This window comes from Lytechinus pictus, chromosome 10, assembly GCF_037042905.1.
Source record: "Lytechinus pictus isolate F3 Inbred chromosome 10, Lp3.0, whole genome shotgun sequence".
NCBI classification, from domain to species: Eukaryota; Metazoa; Echinodermata; class Echinoidea; order Temnopleuroida; family Toxopneustidae; genus Lytechinus; species Lytechinus pictus.
Genome location: NC_087254.1, coordinates 34,397,193 through 34,420,069, shown reverse-complemented (window position 1 = coordinate 34,420,069; position 22,877 = coordinate 34,397,193). Strand labels below are relative to the sequence as shown.

The 22,877-nt window shown below is 35.9% G+C and overlaps 1 protein-coding gene across 1 annotated transcript in view; it reads left to right on the top strand.

Moving 5' to 3' along the window:
- LOC129270540 (uncharacterized) overlaps window positions 1-22,877 on the top strand; it is a 95,206-nt gene that overhangs the window by 23,844 nt on the left and 48,485 nt on the right. The window contains exons 10-20 of the mRNA XM_064105923.1: window positions 3,431-3,859; window positions 4,789-5,208; window positions 5,980-6,402; window positions 7,254-7,670; window positions 8,873-9,289; window positions 10,183-10,611; window positions 11,094-11,236; window positions 14,250-14,520; window positions 15,846-15,959; window positions 16,511-16,624; window positions 19,171-19,284. Of these exons, the coding sequence (XP_063961993.1) occupies window positions 3,431-3,859; window positions 4,789-5,208; window positions 5,980-6,402; window positions 7,254-7,670; window positions 8,873-9,289; window positions 10,183-10,611; window positions 11,094-11,236; window positions 14,250-14,520; window positions 15,846-15,959; window positions 16,511-16,624; window positions 19,171-19,284 (3,291 nt within the window). The remainder of the gene's footprint in view (window positions 1-3,430; window positions 3,860-4,788; window positions 5,209-5,979; window positions 6,403-7,253; window positions 7,671-8,872; window positions 9,290-10,182; window positions 10,612-11,093; window positions 11,237-14,249; window positions 14,521-15,845; window positions 15,960-16,510; window positions 16,625-19,170; window positions 19,285-22,877) is intronic.

Here is a 22,877-nt window from a genome sequence, read left to right as displayed (position 1 = left end):
AGCATTTGGGGCAACTCAGTAACAAGGGGGTTGTATAAAACAAATAATGCACGTAAGCGCGTGCATGCAGGGCCAAATGATGAACGATGTGCGAGAAGAGCCAATAGATATACCGCACCGAGGTCCGCAGGACCGAGTGCAGTATATCCATTTTGCGAGTCGAGCACAGAGTTCATTATTTAGGTCCTCGATGCACAAGAATGCGTGCATTGTTTGTTTTATACAACCCCCTTGTTACTGAGTTGCCCCAAATGCTATATTGTTTCTAAATTCTAGATAATTCCAGACCTCGCACTATCCTGCACTCTGACGTCAGAGTGCAGGATAGTACTTTTGGTATGATGTCAGAGTGCAGGATAGTGTGTTTTGGATACAATAGTGCAATTCGCTGAATATCATGTGATCCGATTTGGACCAATCAGATTACAGAACATTATTGGGAGTTGTATAATACAGTTTATTACATCTCATGGCCTGGATATTTTGCTGCATGCATATTAGCATGAAATCCATCAGGAACAATATATCGTATGAAATTATAAAGGTGCAAAAACACAGTCAAAACTGGAATGATAGCAATATGCATGATGATAAATACAATACAAAGTAAGAATAACAAGCCTGCCCGAGAGCATAACTTCTCACCACGAATGTGTGAGAATTAAGTGTGATGTAAAAGATGGCAAAAAAGCATTCAAGTGGTTTGATTGCATAATGAGGTATACAATAAAGTTTATTTGTTAATTTCATAATTTTGTTCAAATTTGTAATGACATTTCCCAAAACTTATTTCATTTCATAAATCACAGATAACTAAAACTTCTGTTTATTTAATTTTTAAGTGTAATTCATTGCAGATTTGTAGAATATATTTTACATTGTAAGCATAAATCCTTTTTTTATTTGAGGTGTATACCAATATGATGATGATGATCCTTTACCATACTAGGAAATGGTATACGATGGGGTGTCCCAAATTCGCCTTCATTTCGTAAATATTTATTTGGCTAAAATTAATTCACAAAATGTTCTCCTTCATAGTGAAACAAATTCAAATATAATACCTCTCAAACTGACGGCAAGATCATAAACTTACAAATATTGACGAAAATGAGAAGTAGGTCAAGGTTTTTTTTACCATTCCCAGGACCAAAATCCAATTGAAACCAGTTGGATTTCCAACTGGTTTCAATTGGTTTCAATTGGTTTCAACTGGTTTCAATTGGTTTTAACTGGAATTTAACAATTTCCAGTTGAAACCAATTGAAACCAGTTGGGCAACTGGAAATCCTAACTGGAACCAGTTTGGTAACTGGAAATGACTTCCAATTGGAAATGATTTCTAACTGGAACCAGTTGAGTAACTGGAAATCCCAACTGGAACCAGTTGGGCAACTGGAAATCCTAACTGGAACCAGTTGGGTAACTGGAAATGACTTCCAATTGGAAATGATTTCTTACTGGAACCAGTTGAGTAACTGGAAATCCCAACTGGAACCAGTTGGGCAACTGGAAATCCTAACTGGAACCAGTTGGGTAACTGGAAATGACTTCCGATTGGAAATGATTTCTAACTGGAACCAGTTGGGCAACTGGAAATCCTAACTGGAACCAGTTGGGTAACTGGAAATGACTTCCAACTGGAAATGATTTCTAACTAACTGGAAATCCCAACTGGAACCAGTTGGGCAACTGGAAATCCTAACTGGAACCAGTTGGGTAACTGGAAATGACTTCCAATTGGAAATGATTTCTTACTGGAACCAGTTGAGTAACTGGAAATCCCAACTGGAACCAGTTGGGTAACTGGAAATGACTTCCAATTGGAAATGATTTCTAACTGGAACCAGTTGGGCAACTGGAAATCCTAACTGGAACCAGTTGGGTAACTGGAAATGACTTCCAACTGGAAATGATTTCTAACTGGAACCAGTTGGGTAACTGGAAATCCTAACTTGAACCATTCAGTTGTGTAACTGGAAATCCTAACTGGTACCAATTGGGTAACTGAGATGACTTCTAACTGGAAAGATGGGTAACTGGAAATGAATTCTAATTGGAACCAGTTGGGTAACTGGAAATTATTTCCAATTGGTTTCCAATTGGAAATTTTCCAGTTACCCAACTGGATCCAATTGAAACCAGTTAATTTGCATATTATTTGCCAGTGTGCACAGATTAATGTTTTATGAGATTAATCATCATTATCAATGTATCTATTTAATTCTTTACAATTTCAAGTACCACACTTTTTAAAGATAAGTATTTAGAATACTTAGCAGTGAAAACCATGTTCATAAATGTTATAGATTATAATTAAAACAGATTAAAGGGTAATTAGTACACCACTAACTGTTACCAAATTACATCAAATAAAAGTACATTATATTTGAAGATCTTCCATATAAATATATACACATGAAAGTCTGTATTTTATCAATGCCCTTTACATTGGTATTAATAGACATATAACACTGCTTCTGTGTTGGCATGAGAAATAGTTAGTGCAAATGCTAATTAATTTGTAACTAATTAAGTTCGTTCCAACTGGAAGTTCCAATTGGATCCAGTTGGAAACCAATTGGTTTCAACTGGTTCCAGTTGAAACCAGTTGCCTCCAATTGGTTTCAACTGGAACCAATTGAAACCAGTTGCCTCCAATTGGATTCAATTGGTTTTAATAGGGAAATTGGAACCAATTGACAACAATTGCCAACTGGTTCCAGTTGCCCAATTGGTTTTAACTGGAACCAATTGGCAACTGGTTTTCAATTGGTTTTTAACTGGAACCAATTGGCAACTGGTTTTCAATTGGAACCAGTTGTTCCAATTTCCCTATTGAAACCAGTTGGCCAACTGGTTTCAATTGGTTTTGCCCTAATTGGTTTTAACTGGATTTTGGTCCTGGGTTATCAGTATCTTAAGATTCTATTCATATCGACAAATGCTTACTGTGCTGGAAAACGGTTCTTTAAAAGTGTGATCTAACTTTACACATATAACTTTTGTGCAGATTTAAACAAAAATTTAAGCTCAAAAGTGGAGAAATTTACATCAGATGGATGGCAAAGTGTTATTGAATCGGGCAGTACCAAGTTTTGCTCACATATTTTTTTCTATGATATATGCTTGCAAAATGATGATTTCTTGATGCTTGTTGAGAGTTTTCAGTTTTTTTAGAATGGGCGCTAATGGTGACAAATTTGTCGATATTCTGTCAATATTTTCGTGAATATTGATCTCGTCCTTAAGAAATTTACATTATGGGGTGAATTTACATTGGTTTTTATGATGATGTAAGATATTTTAAAAAGTGGGGGGGAAAGTATAAACACAGGCGAAGTGTGGACACACTGCATTACCTAACTCAAGAGTTAGTTAGTCACCAAGGGATTTTGCAATAGTATTTTTAAACCATTGTTGTTACCAGGAATTGAAATAACTGATACGGTACTTCAAATCCAGAGTGGGTATCTACGAGAAGGATTTTCACCAAACACAATCGCTTTTGATATCTCTCTCATCTCCAACCCTGATGGCGGGAGTGTAAGCGGTTCAGGGCTATGGGATGTTACATCATGGATATCAACAGATCCTACGGGTGCAGCTTCAAGGTATCTAGAGCAGTCTATCAATCTAACTCCAGAACAAAGTGGAACACCTATCTTATCGGGAGAGGATACTGCTCTCATGGAAAATGTAATAGTGGCATGGGATTTGTCTGGGGGTCCATTGTGCACACAGGCAACCTACATGTGTGTTCGTGTTGAAAAGGGAGCAAGTGCCAACCCAGATTTTCAAGTCTCTGGCCAACCGAACAATGATGTGTTTACGGATTGTGTATCGATCCAGTGCAGAGGTAAGTGACTAAAATCAAGTTATTGAGCAAGTTAGAATAGCTGTAGTTTGTTTGGTTATCATCCCTGGGCCCCATTTCATAGAGAGTTGTCATTATATAACCAGTGCACAATTTTTATGACAAATTCACTGACAGCCAATCGTTTTTAAAGAATTTCAGTACGTAGCAATTGTAATTGTTATTGCAAACATACATATTGGATTTTTTATTGTAGCATTCTGCCGCCCTCGTTGATATAGCTCAAGTCCGAAGCGGCAGTTCTTCTCACTTTCTTCCAAATTGATTCTTGGTTTCTTTCTTGGTAATATAATGACCATGGAGGCCATATTGCATAAATGGGAATGGTAACACTTTCTTGTGGTAATTGATAAACCCAAAATTTTCATTGAATTAACTGCTACAATTGGTGTTAACTTTGTGTAAAGGCATGCGTAACTTACCAACAGTTTTATAAAACAACCAACAAGATGTCGATGTCTGACCGGTTTATCGTAAACATTAGGATAATGCACAGTCAACCAAGGTGGAAATCCGTATACGCACTTCTCCAATTATGGCATCTTCAAAGTTTGCATTCATGGTCCAGAAAATTTTCATCGCAAAGAAAAATTCTGCTACTCTGTGTATAAAATTACAATATTTGTGAAATTTACTATTTCAGCCCTCAAAAATTGTTCTTTTATGATGTAAATATATTTTGTATGATTCTGTTTGAATTATTGACTTTCTACATCTTTTTTTGTTAGGACGCCTCCTTGGATAGGCAGTCAAATAACTTTTTGACATCCTTTCTTCCTTCGCAGTACAACATTGTGTTAGAAAATCCTGATTCATCCAACGTTAGTACTTTTGAAGGATTGAAAATGGTTTGTATGTGCTGTGATATCTCAGTCCAATGATTATTCTATTCTCTAATTCTGTTTTTGCAGATGTTGCAATTACAAGTACTGAACTCGACCTTCAATCTGCATCTATTCTTGAAGGTGCTTCTCAGACTCTTGTTTTCGACTATAGAATTAACAGTGACCCACTAGCAGGTGGTGTTAGTGGAACAAACCTCTGGGAGCTCTTTTTCTTCCTGAGTGATGATCAGTTTGGTTCTAACCCAATCAACGAGCAACGAATTCCGCTCACTCAAGGACAAGCTAACTCCGCAATAGCTCCTGGAAGTCCTACAGAATTGACAAACGTTGATACTATAGCAAATCTCCAGAATGGACCCACCTGCTCACAGTTCAGTCATGCTTGTGTGAGACTGATGAAGAGTTCCGGGGCCAATCCAGATTTTGGTCTTACAGAATCATCTAACCCTTCTGCATTCATTGCATGCCAAGCTGTTACTTGTACAGGTAAGTGGCTTGTTCCATTGATACAAAGCAAATATACGGCCGGTACATCCCGCAAAAAAGGAAACCAGGAATCCCAGGATGTTTTTTTACATACCTACACAATTTACTGTCTTTCATTTATATCTTCATAAAATTCAAAATTTCCTCTTCATTTTGAAACCAAATATGATATGATACGAGTAGATTTTGCAAATATGAGCAAGAAGAGTGAAAAGTAAATGTCAAAAACGAGTTGCGCAGAATAATGCGTTGAGATTTGTCAGGGATGCTCTTACCTTTCGTAATGAAGGGATTGTTCTTTATTAGCACATCTTTTGTATTCTTTGGTTAATATTTTTCACTCTACTCTAAATGAGATTGGATGCAGATTCCCTCGCGAGTTTCCAAATAATTTCTGATATGTCTCAAAATTTATTGTTTTTAGTCTGCAATGTGTAAACAGTTAAGTATTTGGTCTCAAATCAAATAAGATATTCCATTATTCTGATATCCAGTTAAAACTTATCCAGTTATTGAGATATCTTTTTTCTAAAGATGGGTTACCTTTTTTGTGGGATGCACTTTATCTTGTAGTGAAATGAGACAATTTTGGGTATCTCATTTAGGACAGATCACCGGTTGTGCATTAAGTTCTATGTAAACTCTTGCATTACATACAAACAAGTTAATGAATAATTGACCATCTGAAATATTGGGGTTATGTTATACTTTCAATGATCATTTGCTTTGTGAACTGAAGGTAACATAGTTTTTGTGTCATTTTCCCTTCAGGTGTAAGGATTACTTCCACCCGCTTTAATCTTCTATCAGGCGATATCCGAGAGGGTACGCCAGAGGAAGTTAGATTCGACTTCATTCTTGAATCCGATGCAGCAGGGGGAAGTGTCAGTGGTAGCCAATTATGGAACGTAACTTTCTTTGGGAGTCAAGATAGCACTGGACTGGGACCTCGTGTACAGCCACAGGTGATTGATCTGACCACAGCGCAAGGAGAGACGGCCATTAGGGCAGGAACATCTGCAGTCATTTCTGGCCTCGCCTTAAGCTGGGATCTCACGGATGGTCCGCTATGTTCAGAGTTTGACTTTATCTGTGCTCGGGTAGAGAAACATGACAGTTCTAGCCTTGATTTTGTCCTCTCTGGGATCCCAGATGATACAGTTCTAACAGACTGTGTAAGCGTCATATGCAGGGGTGAGTTATCAATGCTCAAGTCACCATACCGATAAAACAGACTCCAGATGGTTTGCCATTCAAAACTTTCTAATGTTTATACAAATGGCTGTTGTAGAGTTGTTTACAGAGGTGTGATCGACTGTGGCATAAATTTCTACTTAATATTGGAAAATGTACATTGAATTGTAAGGTATATTTACCTGGTGGGAATTCATGTGATAATCTTTCCCTTCCAGTCATTTTCATGGAAATAAATGTTCAGTAATCTTCAATCACAGATGTCAAAATTGTACATCCAATAGAGGCAATTTAGACAGTATAAATCACTGACAAGACTTTTCATGAAACACTTCCTCTTTCGCTATTGAAAACCAATGGGGGCATCAGGAAAGCCGTTTGGGAAATCATTAATGCGGCAAAACTGTGGATGCTGAACTTTAAGGTTTCTTGAAAGGTTTCAATAATGTAAATATATTTAGGCCTTCTTATCAGGATAAAAATGAATTTTCACATGCTTGTTACATTCTGTCTATATATTAGGCTTATACTCGGGTTGTGGGTTTCCATTTTTTGTTACATACATGTAACTAATAAATAATTAATTTGATGCATGCATTGTAAATTGGATTTTGCAATTCAATATTGCATTTGATGTTGATTGTGTGTGTTTTTCATGTACCATTTTTATCAGGACTCTGTGAGATTACTATTTGTTGCTTTTCTTAGAAGGACTTGCCTGAATAAAGGAGTGGAATAGACAAAAAAAATATTGTTTGTAAAATTGTAGCAATTGCAGTTTTTTAATAAGGGAATTGCTAGAAAACTTAAAATTTAATATGTTATCCTGGTTTTACTTTATTCATGAATAGGGGTGGAGATCACACAAACAACAGTGTCAACTATTAGCCCAGAGGTCTTGGAAGGAACTGATCAAGGATTGGATCTGTCAATAACGTTGGAATCTAATAGTCTTGCTGGCAGCGTCAATGGTGATGACCTCTGGCAGGTTAACGCCTTCCTGAGTGCAGATCCTAATGGCATTGGTGTGAGACTAAATGAAAACAACATTCCTCTCACAGCCGCTCAGTCAGGATTAGATATAAATGCAGGAAGCGCGGCTCAATTGTCCTCTCTTGTCTACCAACTTGATCTGGTCGGCGGCACAACTTGTTCCGAATTCCAGTATGTGTGTGTGGAGGTTCTGCAGGGGCTGTCGCCCAATCCAGCTTTTAGACTTGAAAATACACCCGGGGAAATCCAAGATTGCATACCGATAACATGTAGAGGTAGGTATCACAGACCTTCTTCATGTACTTTTTGTGTATTGTCCATGTCCTTTAATTTCAGTAATGATGTATAGCCTCGCTCATGACCATTATTCATAAATGGTGAACTGAGAATAATCAGCTGCAAATAATGTACCCCAATTTTGCAGACCTTACCAAGACACTTTGCCATTTAGGAATGGCTGTTAGTTGTCCATATTTTCTCCTGCGTAAGAACCCCATATAAATGGAAAAAAAAAGCAATATGAATTAATTCATAAGTTTATAGGGTTTCTTTAAAAAAAAAAAGCCGCAGAATACTTTATTGTGGAAAATTAAAAAATATTGGCCACATGTAAGTGGGATAACAAGAATTTGAGGTTCATCAGTAATTGATAGGTTTACTTGTTTACATGAAGTTTGTCATTGATGTTATATCTTTAATTCCAAATTTTAAACCTATATATATCTAAGGCTCTGGTAATGGGTCAGTAATTAATGTAAACTAATTGAGTATCATCTGACATAACAATATCACAAAAGCCCAGAAGTAATTGAATGCATATTTTACCCATAAGGATTTAAATGTGTAATTTTTCTGGTCGTTAACATCTAAATTTAAATATTGTGCCCTCTCAGTCTCAATTATTTTATTTTGTATTTACTTATTTAGTAATTGGATAAAAGAAATTGTTGCGATGTGGTTGTGATGAAATTGTTGTAATGATAACACAAAAATAATCTCTGAATTTTCCTGGCCTGTTCAAATGCAGTGTATAAAAAGGGAATATATTCATACACAAAATTAAAAAGGTGTTTAATTCGTATTCATTTACAATGCAGAAATATCGCTTAAGACAAGAAATAGAACATATCGGAGGATTGTTTAATAAACTTAACTTGTTGATATAACAAATTATAACTTTTTATATCATGTAAAGTTAATCTGCATATTCCTGTTTTAAAATACTCTGCAAAATCAGCATACATGTTTGCCAGATCAATCATTATACTCAAACAGTGTAAAAGTTGACTGAATTTGCATCAGTCAAAAAGTGCGGAACCTAGGTATATTACACACTGAAATGGAGGGTTAAACAAAATGGTGATTGGAGCGCAATTTGATTTAAAAACTTTCTATGGAAGGGGAGGATAACTACTAAGAGTATGAAGAATTGATAGATCCTGATATCTGATTTTTCTTGCTCAAATGTTCAACTCAGGTGTTGAGATAACCGACTCAACTGTAACCTTTATTTCTGGTGGAGTCCGTGAGGGTGTGACTGGGCAGGATTTGATCCTTAATTTTGATTTGCAATCAAACCAACTTGCCGGGAGTGTAAGCGGAACCAACCTGTGGAACTTTGAGGTGTTTGGCAGTTCAACAGCTGATGGTAGTGGGGATCGAGTGACACAGGTTGTCCTACCCACATCATCTCACTACAACACACCAATTGTGGCGGGTGTTGCTGCTGTCTTTGATGACATTGCAATCAGGTGGGACATGGATGCAGGCTCGACGTGTGCTGATGTGCAGTACGTTTGTTTCGAGGTGTCAAAGAATGATGCATCAACACCAGACTTCACCCTCGTTTCCAGCGGCAGCATTCTTCGTGATTGCATAGCATTGGATTGCAGAGGTAAGTGCTTTACCTCAGATAAATTTTATAGACAAAGAGGAAGGAGGGAAACTTGAAGAAAGAAGGAATTGGGTTTAGAAACTCTATACTCCCCCTGTTGTTTATTTTTAATGACATTTTCAGGTTGTTGCCCCCCCCCCCCATAGAAATGTCTTGCTATGGTGATAGCATATATGCATATTTTTTGTGTTGTTTTTCATTGTTGTGAGACAAACTTGTTCAATACTACACCAGTAAGAATCTTTGCAATAATGAATTAAGTGTGGAGTTGAATAAAAGAGAATATTGAAGCATGTGTGTATATAGCTGCCATGTAAATAGGAGAAGCAGGGAAAGGGGAAAGTGATCAAATTAAAGGCTTCTTTGCACAAGCTATGGTGTCAGTATATCACCCTGTGCTGCCAATTTACCACATCAGTGGTCTTCTTGTGGGCAATTTACAATGATGTGCATGGTTATTCTTGTAGTTAATTTTAAGCCAAATTGCTCCTTTTCCCCAGGGTATTACTGCGGGAAGTAAAGACCTGTCATATTGTGCTTGCATCGATACAATGGATTATGCAACTAAGCATTACTAATGTTTGTGTCTATGGCAAGCTGTACGAAATTTACAATCGATTGTAGATATCAATTTTATCTTGCGTTTAATACAGCTATATTACGATGTCTTCTGTTTGTGATTAGAGTTAGCAATATCACATGTACAGTATGTTTGAAATTTCTTTATGGTTATTATCCAACCATTATTGAATATAATTTATTGATCTATTTCACTCTTTCAAGGTTAATTTTGTGTTAGTTCATGCACATACATGTACTATTCACTATCTTGACATCAGTGAATTTTGAAAAGTATCAATTTCTAATGTCTTGTTTTCTTATATCCCATCTAGGAGTGGAGGTAACAGGTACAAGCCTAGAAGCTGTTTCTGGTGACGAGCTTGTGGAGGGGGATTCCGCACACGAGGTCGTCTTCAACATTCTGGTCAATTCCGACCCAGCAGGTGGCAGTGTGTCCGGTGAAAATCTATGGCAGGTCAGAGCTTATGCATCAGACAGCAGTACACCTGGTGGAAGAGTCATCAGCCCCATTGACGTCACTTTGACTCCTAGTCAGAGCCGCGAAGGAATTGTTGCTGGTACAACAACAACCATTGAAGACGTGAGTGCCATTCTTGATCTGAGTGGCGCCTTGTGCAGTGAAGGGGTTGAAGGATTCTGTGTGGTGTTCCAGCAGAACCCCTTTTCACCAACAAGCTTCACATTTGATCCTCAACCGAGTGACAATATTCTTACTTCTTGCATCCCAGCTACGTGCACTGGTAAGCAAAGTTCGACAATATCGAAACTTTATAAAGGGGGTTTTCTTTAATCTGATTTCATCATTAAACGTTGGTTTCTGTCTACAAGCATGTTGGAAATGAATTGAAAAATATTGTTCAGCAGTGAACTATAGTCACAGACATGAAGATTTTGGAATAAACTCAAAACAGGTAGGATCTCACAAGGTACATTTGAAGAGATTTACCTGCCTTTTGTTAAGATGAATGAATAAACTTTGATGGAACACTTCTCGTTTCTTACAAATGGAATAATATTTTTCTCCAAATTTTAACTACAATCAAAGTCATTATGATTTTGGAATGAATAGTAAATAATAGTGATCTTAAAAAGGTAGATTTTGCACACATTTACATGCATTTTATTTAATTGAATTTAATTATATATCTATTGTCCATTTATTAAGGAAACTCTTTCACACTTGGTTAAAAAACAATTCATTTTATTTTTTAATGAACCTTAGGTGTCCAGATAACAGAAACCAATTTCAACATAAACTCTGGTGCAACACTTATTGCTGGATCTAGTAGACATGACATAGACTTTGACATCAATATCATCACTGATGCCGATGGTGCAGGCGTAACAGGTTCGAACCTTTGGGAGGTAAGTCTTGATGACCATAATTAATCTCAAATATGATACCGTGTATGAGATATATAGCGTTAGACAAATTCTTCAAATGGTTTAAGAACATTTGCGACCAGCTACCACAAAAGCAACAATAAGTCGTCAGGGAAGGTTCTTTGTAAAAAGCCTCAATCGTAATTTGGTGTTCAAAAAGCAACAATTAGAAAATATGATTATCTGAAAGAAAAATCATTCTTCGTACTGTCAAAAATTTAACTTGTAGAGTTGAATAAAAGTCAAGATATAAGAGTTTCTTTGACACAATTTTTTTGGACTGCTTGGAAGTTTCACTGAGATCGCACAGTGTGCACCTCTCATGTTTGAGTGAACCAAACTTCAAACCTTGTTTTCTACTTATTAAATCTCTTGCTTAGTTTTTTCTGCATCTAATCAAGTATTTGTGAAGGACATGTTATAGATAATTTTGAAGCTTAGGTTGTGTTTTTTTCAAGTGTAATGAAAATCTCAAAATTAATTTTGGGTGACTTGTTGGTTCGGCTAGTCACATTTCTACATGGCTTGTATTGATCAAAGACTGTGGCAGGAATACCTCTCTAACTGGCTATTGGTGGTACTGATAATATCTTTTAAGTATTCCCATTTGTGTTCTATGAAAAGTACTCTATTGTAAAGTGGCCTTGCCATCAAATATCAAATTCTACAAAATGATTTAATTGAAAATCTTTTCATTTAAACTTTACGCCATTTTGATTTAGATGGAACTTTATTAGGCTGTCAGCTTCCCCTAAATCCCTCATACTTTTCCTTACTTATGAGTATGACAGTGTCATTTTTGTGATTTTTTGTCATAATGATTGTCTTAAAGTTATTAATTCCTTCTTTTTGAGGCAGTGCTATTTATTTTGTTTGTTGTTTTGGGGGAGAATGGGGATATTATCAATTTAGTTACATTTTCTTTCTTTTATATTTCTTCCTTTCTTTCTTTTTATCCTTCAGTACTGTCTTTATGTCTTTCGTTCATTCTTTCTCTATTACATGCTTCATTTGTTCCTTCTTTCTTTCTTTCCTTCATTCCTTTTCTTTTTTTTCTTTCTTTTGTCCTTTCTTAATTTTCCCCTTTCTATTATTCTCTTTTCGTTCATTCTTTCCTCCCATACTTTCCTTCTTTCTGTCATTCTTTCTTTCTTTCTTTTTTCTTCCCCTCTCTTTACATTTTATTTTTTCATTCATTCCTTTCTTTCTTTCATTCTTTCTTCCTTTTTTTTCTGGGGGGGGGGGTAACAAGTAAAGACATCAAAATAAACTCTTCTCTTTTTAAAATGTTTTTCTTTATTTTGGGGACCAATAAATTTTAGGTTTGGACCAGTAAAAAAATGGAGAACCGGGTATCTACTGGTCCGACATGAACAGGTTGGACCGTTAGACAAAAAGGTTAGCGTGGAGCCCTGCAACTGGCTCCCATAACATGGATGATATTTCACAATCTTGACCTGGTTGATAAGTATTTGGTATTATCTAAGATGCCAGAGATAAAAAAAATCAGTAAATGCACTCAAGGCCCCTCTTAGAGAAAAGAGACAGGATAAAGATACAATAGTCCATTGGGTCGCATGGTCATGTACTTTGAATAGGGGGCAGGATATGAGTACAATAAGACACATTTCTCAACCCTAATCATCTCTTTTTCTTTTCTCCTTGATTATTTTTTTCTTTAGAAACATGGTATATGTTTGGTATCAATGGAAAGCTTATGATCCACACGGACAGTATTTTATTTGAACAAATGGTTATGTAGATTCTTATACATGTTATACATAGACAGTTGAATAAAACATGTACACATATAACTATTTTAAGAAATGATAAACTACATAGACAACAGGAAGCTGAAAATACATATGTTGATAAAGAGAGATAAATATATAAATAAATACATAGAATACACATGTATAACGATTCAAACATTTATCAAATTAAAAAAATAAAGACGGACAGATAAATGAAAATAGTAATAAGTTTACAGGCAGACATACAGATAGAAAACGTTTATGCAAACAGTTTTGTAATGGACAGATAAAATAGGCAAACATTTAATACAAATGTATATGGCTGCTATAAAAAAAGATAGATAGAAATATACGTAGGTAGATAGATAGATAGATAGGTAGGTAGGTAGATACAAGATACAATGTGATGCTAAGAAGATATATAAACATAATTCTGCAGATGAAATAGAGCAAATTATAAATTTAGCAAGTGGCAAATAATGTAACTTGTTTGTGTTTATTGGGTTTTGTGTCAAACATTTATAAACCTTTGATGCAAAATATAGAGATATATAGAGTACAGAATGTCATTTTGTACCTGCAAATACCAAACTTGTTGTCTAAAGGGTATTATATAAAATTCCAAAGTATCTCCCAAAAAATCAATAAATGCACTCAAGGCCCCTCTCAGAGAAAATAGACAGGATATAGATACAATAGTTCATTGGGTCGCGTGGTCATGTACTCTGATAGGGGGCAGGATATGAGTACAATAAGACACATTTCTCAACCCTAATCATCTCTTTTTCTTTTCTCCTTGATTACTACTTTTCTTTAGAAACATGGTATATGTTTGGTATCAATGGAAAGCTCATGATCCACTCTATTAGGACAGTGTTTTATTTGAACACATGGTTATTTAGACTCTTATACACTAGGCTTTGAACATCCTTTACCATAATCGAATCATCTTTCTATGAAATTATGGATTTTAAACCAATTTCTTATCATTATTTCCCCCCAAAATTGATACAGTTGGAAAGCCTGTGAAATTTTCTTTTGGATAAATTTTTTTTTTTTTTTTGAAGTATTTTCCCTCAAAATGTTGGAGTAAAAAGTTATAGCAAGTTGAAGTAAGCAAGTCTATTTTGTTTACTTCTCCTGATGCCTCCTTGAAAACAATTCAGCACAGAGGGGGTTCATGGCCCAGCGCATAAAGAGTTAAAGTACCTTATGAAATGTTTTGTTTCTATGAACAACAGGCTGAGTTGTTCCTGAACTCCCAAATTGATGGACAAGGAACAACTACTGTGTCTGCACCAACAGTTATTCCACTTAACGGCGAAACTCTGACTGCCGGTGTATCCTATACTTTGGAAGGCGTTAACTCATTCCTCGATCTGTCGGGTTTGGCTTGTAATTTACCATTCCTTTGCGTGAGGCTGAATAAGAACCCAAACTCAAATCCAGACTTCACCCTATCCGCAGCGTCTGCTGACAGTCTTGTCTCTTGTCAGAGTCTACCTTGCATGGGTAAGGAAACATCAACAATTTATTGAATGCTGTATTGAACTAAATAGTAATCGGAGCCCTGTAATAAAGAGGTTTACAATGCATTACAAAAATGATTGGCCAATTTTGATTGGTTGTTGATCTTGTTCTTTTTTAATGTGTGTGTATCAACGGTCTTGACTCATCATTGCTTAATTGCAAAACTTTGTGTCACAGCCCTGGATACAGATTAAATTTTAATTCCTTTTTGGTTTTGATTTGCTTATTAGAAACAATACAAGAAGTATAAGCAGAGATTCCTATAAATTCCACTGTGCTTACAGATAATAATACACATTGAATTCACTTGAAATAAAAAGTCTCATTAACCATTAATATTGGAATTAAATGTTAAATGATAAATAATATATATACATATATTATATAAAGTCCTCAAAAAAATATTTGGAAATCTGACTTTGATCGATAATCTCTCCTCGGTTTTTAAGAAATATTAATGTGTAATATACTAATAATTAGATCATTTAATTCTCTTTAAAGTGATATCCTATATGCTATGATTATGGTATACATGGAGGTGCAGTGTCTTGAAATTTGGGGCAAGGTCAAAAATCAAAAGTTGCAAAATTGAAAGTCACTTTTTTTCCGCGGTGGTGAGTGAGTTTCTTAGCAGTTTGTTTGTTGTCATGCACCTTAACATCAACATTAACATGAAATCAAACACACCTTTGCACAAGCAAGTACATAACAAACAAACATGCATGAGTATTTTAAACCATGACTCAAACCATGTTATCTCAGAACCATCACTACATAAACCACAACAAAACATCAAAAATGAAGAAGCATTGTCTTGATTTGAATGGATTTTCATCTCTATTGACACAGACGAAGAATGATGTTCTTATTGACCCTTCATGACTATTTCTACTCGTTTTGCAGTTTTTCAATTTAGACCTCATCCAACAATTTTGAATCCTGCTCTTTTCGTGATGGTATGATCATAACAAATATGGTATCATTTTAAAGAGAATTACATGATCTTTTGAATGATATCAAACATGCATTGTGTAAAATTGGGAGGTGTGACAAATTAATGGCCAAACTCAGATTTCCAAACTTTTGTAACAGGTTTATATATATATATATATATATATGTGTGTGTGTGTGTGTATATGATATATATAATGTGAGAGAGGGTGTGTGTGTGGGTGCATTAATGTTTATAAAAATATATGACACTTTACAATATTATTCATGGTGATTTAGCCTAAAATAACTTAAATGCTTGCGATTTACATTTTTAAAGAGTAACCATCTTTTTAAAAATTAAATTGTTTTTACAGACACTGATGAATGTGATCCAAACCCTTGCCTCAATGGAGGGATATGTACGGATCTTGTCAATTTGTACTCTTGTAGCTGTCCAGCCGGATTCTCAGGAACAAATTGTGAAGAAGGTAAAAAAAAAGGGCATCTGTATTTTTTGTGGGTATAAACTTGTTTTGTTCAGCATGAATTCGGTCATATTGAAACAAATACTGATAGAGTTACACTTATTTTTATTTATCTATTTGTAGTTGTATTTACACAGGGTCACATTATCAGTTATATTTGTTTTCCACAATGGCCTGTCCGCATGACATATAATTTGTTATGATTAGATCATTAGTATTAACATAATGAAAAGAATACAAATAATTGCCATATGGTAATGAAATTACCAAAATAATTTTAAAAAGCAAACAAACAAACAAAATCCCTTACAACCTATTTATCAAACTAACAATTTAACGAAAAAAAATCTGAATGTAAGAAAATTTTAACACATATCCTTCTTGAACTAGAATATTAAAACAAATTTAAAGCAAAATCAAACAAGTTATTGTAAAACCAGATATTAAATTGATTTGCACGTCAAGATTTATTGATTCATATTCATTGATTTAGATTATATCAACTTAGTTTGTATATTTTGTATCTTTTGTGTTTGTTCCAATGATATATGTAGATATTAATGAGTGTAACAGCTTTCCATGCCAAAATGGTGGAATTTGTCAACAGGGAGTAAATTCCTTCACATGTACCTGTGCTGCTGGATACACTGGAACCTTCTGTACAGATGGTAAGAATGAAAAGATTAGTTAATATCAAAAGAGTTTACGAAGAAAACAATCATGTTTGATGATTGGAAAATTTGTTATAAACATGATGTATCAGAGAAATTCCACAATTTCAATAGTCATCTTGCTCATTGATTACATGTAGTATTGTGCCCTTGTGAGTGCAATTACTGTTTTTTACTGAAATAAGGAAAGATTTTTTAAATAGTGACAAAGCCATCTAGTTGTAAATGAAATTAAACTATGATGCATCAAGTACCTCATATATAAATATCACTTTTCTCATAATTAAAAAAAAATCAAATAATTCACCATTGTACAATCTCTATATTACTGCAAATCAGGTTACTTTGAAAATAATATTTTACTTGTCTACAGGATGAAAAAGATATACATGTATTTAAGACTTAACTGCGAGAAATTTACCATACATGAAGAGTCTATAACTCCACGTCTGTATTTGTCTTATGATTAACATTGGTGTTACATTAGTTACATTGATGTTACATTCGTAAATCTGAATTGTATATTTCTTTGAGTCTGTGCTTATATTCAAATATTCACAAATAATGACATGCATGTGTTCTTCATATTTCTGTTATTATGAGTCTAATTGTAAACAGTCACATTTATCAGTCTTCAGACTGCTTGCAATTGTGTACGTTTTGAGAGTTTTATTGCATTAAAATCCAATTATATATCTTGCCCAATTATGATAAATATTTCAAATATAACTAATACACCTGTTAAAAATTTGCTAAAACAGGAAGTTCACGTTGACGATAAGTTAGCTTTAATAAATTCATGTCATCAGTATTATCATTTCTCATCCCGTTCTATAAGAAAAACATTTTTGTTCATCTTCAGTAAAAAAAGGAATTTCTCTTCAAGGGTCTCTATTTCACCCTCAAATAAATTTCGGTCCCTTCCCCCTCCCCCCTCCAAAAAAAAGAAACACACCAACTGGTAAATTTAAACAAATGAAAATTTTGAATAAGTAAATAGATGAATAATGAAAATAAATAAACACATGAATTAAGACGCAAGCAAATAAATAGTGGGGTCGTCGTGGTCTAGTGGTTAAGACTATCGTTTTTCAGTCTGAGGGACGTGGGTTCGATTCCCAGCCATGGCATGTTTCCTTCAGCAAGAAATTCCCCCACATTGTGCTGCACTCAACCCAAGTGGCGTAAATGGGTACCTGTCATAGGCGATTTGGACCGGGCAGGTGATCGGGGCCGGAGGTACTAATCGACGGCTCTTTTACCCGCCGATTAGTTCCGAATTTTGTTGTGTGATGCGATCGTCATAGTCGATTTGTAATTCCGACCAGGCGATTTGTTCCGATACGCTGTTCATGCACCATTATCACCCCTACAGCAAGAATGTGATATTCCAGTCGTCCTTTTCAACCAATTGGCTCCTCCAAGTCAACCACACCCTCAGAACAGATACAGTTGCCGATTTGAGAATCTCAAATTTCGTATTTTTTAGCACTCTTCCAATTAATTAAACATCCGGGGACGGCTGCTGTGTGGAGTCATGAAGCCCTATTCACACTGCGTGCTCCCTTTGTGCGCCTGTGCTATTAATTCGGGGTGTGAACTTCGATATATCCACCAATATGGCTGGTTTGTCTTGGTCTTCATAACCAAGCAAGAAATAGGATGGGATTGGCGACAAGGGTGATGGGGGGGTAAACACTGCTGCATGCTCTTCGAACCCCCAAAGTAATCAAGTAGAAATTAAAATGAATGTATCAATACAAGAAAACTAAGTCCAACAATAAGGCTGCCAAACACACAGGGAACTCTCAGTGACACCTCATTGAGACACACACTATGAGCATTTTTTTTTTTGGGGGGGGGGGGTTGGGGCATGGGACCCGGGTAGTCGAAAAAGAAGGAAATATATGAAAATAACAGGGAGATAAAAAAACGTAGGAAGAAGAGATCGCAAAAAATGGGGAAAAGTATACGAGAAAAGGAAATAAGGAAGAGGGAATAAAGGGGGGGAGAAGGAAAATGAAGGGAGAAAAGAGGGGGAGATGAAATAATAATAAAAGAGTGTGCATGGGCGTGCCCGCAATTTGAAGTTTGACCTAGCAAGGAGCAGAAATGATGCTCGACCTTTGGGATGCTAATTTGATGTTTGACCGGGAGCGCATTCATGTGTCACATGGGGGGAGGGGGGTGGACAAATTTAACTTAAACTTAGGGGGCATCAACTGACCTTAAGCTCGAGGGAGGGGGTGCTTTGGCGCGGATCCGGGGGGGCACACCTGGCTCATGAAGTAAAAGTTAACGATAATATTACCGATACCATATACCACCCAGTCTATGACCATTGTCACAGTTTTGAAAACCATTACTATCACTGATTCTTTACCATTCACCACTCCCATTTTCATTACAGTTATCATCAGACTTCCATTGCCATCACCATTTCCAATACTATTGTTGTTTATCACTACCAAAGCACCACTAACACTTCCAATAGGCTTTTCATATTCTAAATGCCTTATTTTGATCTGTTATTTACTTCCCAGATATCGACGAGTGTGCCTCAGCTCCATGCCAGAATGGTGGTATTTGCAACAATTTGATTGCCTTATATACATGCACTTGTCAGGCTGGTTACACTGGAACTAATTGTCAAATTAGTAAGTTGAAGAAAAAAAACAAATCATAAGTCTAAAGGGAATTATAGATTGTCCATTATATATGTATATTGCTCTTGAATCAAACCTTTCCCACCTAGGAATATTTTACCTAGCCGTTTTGAGTCATTTTCTTATTGGGGGGGGGGTGCTGCTAAGAGAAAGAAAAGAAAACGCGTAGTCGGAATTGATTAGAATCAATACTAGAACCATTCAGTAGTGAATATTATATACTTTTGATGAACTTTTTTACATATTTGTTTGTGTTTATACTCCCTGTTTTAAAAACAGAAAATTGTGCAGTTCCATCATTTTTGCAATTGAATTTTCATTTGTTATTATTCTTAACTCTGTCATTGTTAATACTGAGTTCGGCAGGCCGAATAAGTGTGAGCGGTACATCCAGATCACTTTGCACACTTTCCTGTCTTAGACGCATTCTTTGCTCGACCAAGGACATAGACACCTTAATAAAAGTGTGTGCCACATCATTTCACTTAGATTATTTCATGGTAGCTTTCCCTCATTTTACAGTGTGTTAACTGTGCTGAAGTAAATGGATTCACAAGAAAAAGTTGTGTGAGAATGCTGCTGAAATATGTAACTCAGATGCACTGCTGTTCGGTGAACTGCTAAGCAACTATCGTTCGTTGCAAATTTATAGGCAGTAAATTGGTGATTGTATGCTGGTTTATTCTGGATGTTTTTAAAGCTGCCAAGTGAATGGAGCCAATGTAAAACTGTTCTTAATTGTGGTTCAATAGTCTATGTTGTATTTTTGTCTCGCCTGCATAGCAGAGCGAGACTATAGGTGCCGCTTTTCCGACGGCGGCGGCGGCGGCGTCAACATCAAATCTTAACCTAAGGTTAAGTTTTTTAAATGACATCATAACTTAGAAAGTATATGGACCTAGTTCATGAAACTTGGACATAAGATCAATCAAGTATTACTGAAGATCCTGCTTGAGTTTCATGTCACATGACCAAGGTCAAAGGTCATTTAGGGTCAATGAACTTAGACCATGTTGGGAGAATTATTTTCAAAATCTTAACTGAAGGTTAAGTTTTTGAAATGACATCATAACTTAGAAAGTATATGGACCTAGTTCATAAAACTTGAGCATAAGGTTAATCAAGTATGAACATCCTGCTCTAGTTTCAGGTCACGTGACCAAGGTCAAAGGTCATTTAGGGTCAATGAACTTTGGCCAAGTTGGGGGTATTTGTTGAATTACTATCATAACTTTCAAAATTTATGGATCTAGTTCATGAAACTTGGACATTAGATAATCAAGTACCACTGAATATCCTGTGCGAGTTTTAGGTCACATGACCATGGTCAACGGTCATTTAAGGTCAATGAACTTTGGCTGTGTTGGGGGTATTTGTTAAATTACCATCCTAACTCTAGAAGTTTATGGATCTAGTTCATAAAACTTGGACATAAGAGTAATCAAGTATTACTGAACATCCTGTACGAGTTTCAGGTCACATGACCATGGTCAAAGGGTATTAAAGGTCAATGAACTTTGGCTGTGTTGGGGGTATTTGTTAAATTACCATCCTAACTCTGAAAGTTTATGGATCTAGTTCATAAAACTTGGACATAAGAGTAATCAAGTATCACTGAACATCCCCTGTGAGTTTCAGGTCACAAAAGCAAGGTCAAAGGCCAGTTAAGGTCAATAAACTAAGGCCATGTTGGGGTAATTGTTGAATTGCCATCATAAACTTTGAAAGTTTATGGATAGAGTGAATGAAATGTGGACTTGGGTGCAGTTGACAAGTCTTAAGTCACCGTTCAAATGTCATTTTTGGTACGTGGTATTATGTCATTATATGAATGGTGTTTTTGTGAATGATTATTTTATTGTAGTTTTCAAAGTTAGCACTGCTGCTATATTAAATCGCGTAATGCAGGCGAGACTGCCAGAGGCGTTCCACTTGTTATAATAAGCAATCATTATGCTTCATTTTTGTTCCTTATGATGTCCAGTCTTCTGAAAGTTTTTGATCCAACAGTTTTAGCTGCACTGACATATTTCTTCCAGTCACATTTAGAGTGTGGAGATCGTAGATGGGGAAGTAGGGAATTGAAAATAGAAAGTGCGTCATTTCTGTCAAGGGATCTGTTGAACAGCGACGAGGAAATAATGGATATCAGCCAGATATCATTGAAACAACTGAGACTATGTACATGCTCTAAGCATGATATTGGTATGAAGCATACATTTTTGATTGATAGAAATTCTTGAAGCCTGCAAAATCACAGATCCAGACAACATATTAACTTGGCTCTTAATGGCAATCATCAGAGGGAGAAGATCCAGTATTAACCTCTACCTTCAATTTATCCTTCAAGAATAGGTGTAATTCCAGAAGACTGTGTTGAGCAAACATCACGCAAGATCTTATTGGAGATCCCTTTTCTATTATAGATCAATGAACCTTGAGAATGCGTCATTTCTGTCAAGGGATCTGTTGAACAGCGACGAGGAAATAATGGATATCAGCCAGATATCATTGAAACAACTGAGACTATGTACATGCTCTAAGCATGATATTGGTATGAAGCATACATTTTTGATTGATAGAAATTCTTGAAGCCTGCAAAACCGCAGATCCAGACAACATATTAACTTGGCTCTTAATGGCAATCATCAGAGGGAGAAGATCCAGTATTAACCTCTACCTTCAATTTATCCTTCAAGAATAGGTGTAATTCCAGAAGACTGTGTTGAGCAAACATCACGCAAGATCTTATTGGAGATCCCTTTTCTATTATAGATCAATGAACCTTGAGAATCGAGCAAATTAATAAATGCCATATATCATCATAGCAACATCATGTACGATATAGTCGTAGAAATGTAAATGAGCACTAGCATATCCCACCATAACTCTAAAATGCAGCATATTGAACAGGAAGTGGACCAGGGGATGCAGATTCACTTTGTGGTTATGAAGGAGGTACTCCTGATACATCACCTCCATACAGGATATACATGTACCAGAAGAAGTAAACCATAACAAAAAGATCGACTAACAAAATCCAAGCACTCCGCTCTAAATCACTAGTACAATGTTCTAGGTATAGAACCGTTACATCCATGTAGGAGAAGCTTGACTAGAAATGACTGCACAAGGTCAGCTGTATTACAACACTTCTTAAAAAGCTGGGAGCTGAACTATCCATTCTAGCAGGAAAATTGCTGTACCCAGTTCAAAGGCACCTATCGAAGTCTTCCAAATTAATAGCTTTGTGCAAGCTATCAAGCATAAATTCTAACTAACTTTGCACTCTAAGCATCAAACAATATACAAGTACGAATAGGGATGAATGTGATGGGGAAAGATTTTGCATGAGGTGGAAGAAAGATGTTCTATTCGATGAGGAGTAGCTGAGTTGAATAGACTGTCTCCTCCTTTCACCAAACAGGAAATGTCGTGCAATTGCATGATAATTTGTGTTGTACAACGCCTCAGTAGTCTCATGGCAAAAATGCAAACAATAATCAAATTTTCCTATGTTTATCGATGAAAATGAGAAAGAATTATTCAAAGCAAAAAGCAAAATCCCTCAAGCACGCATCTGA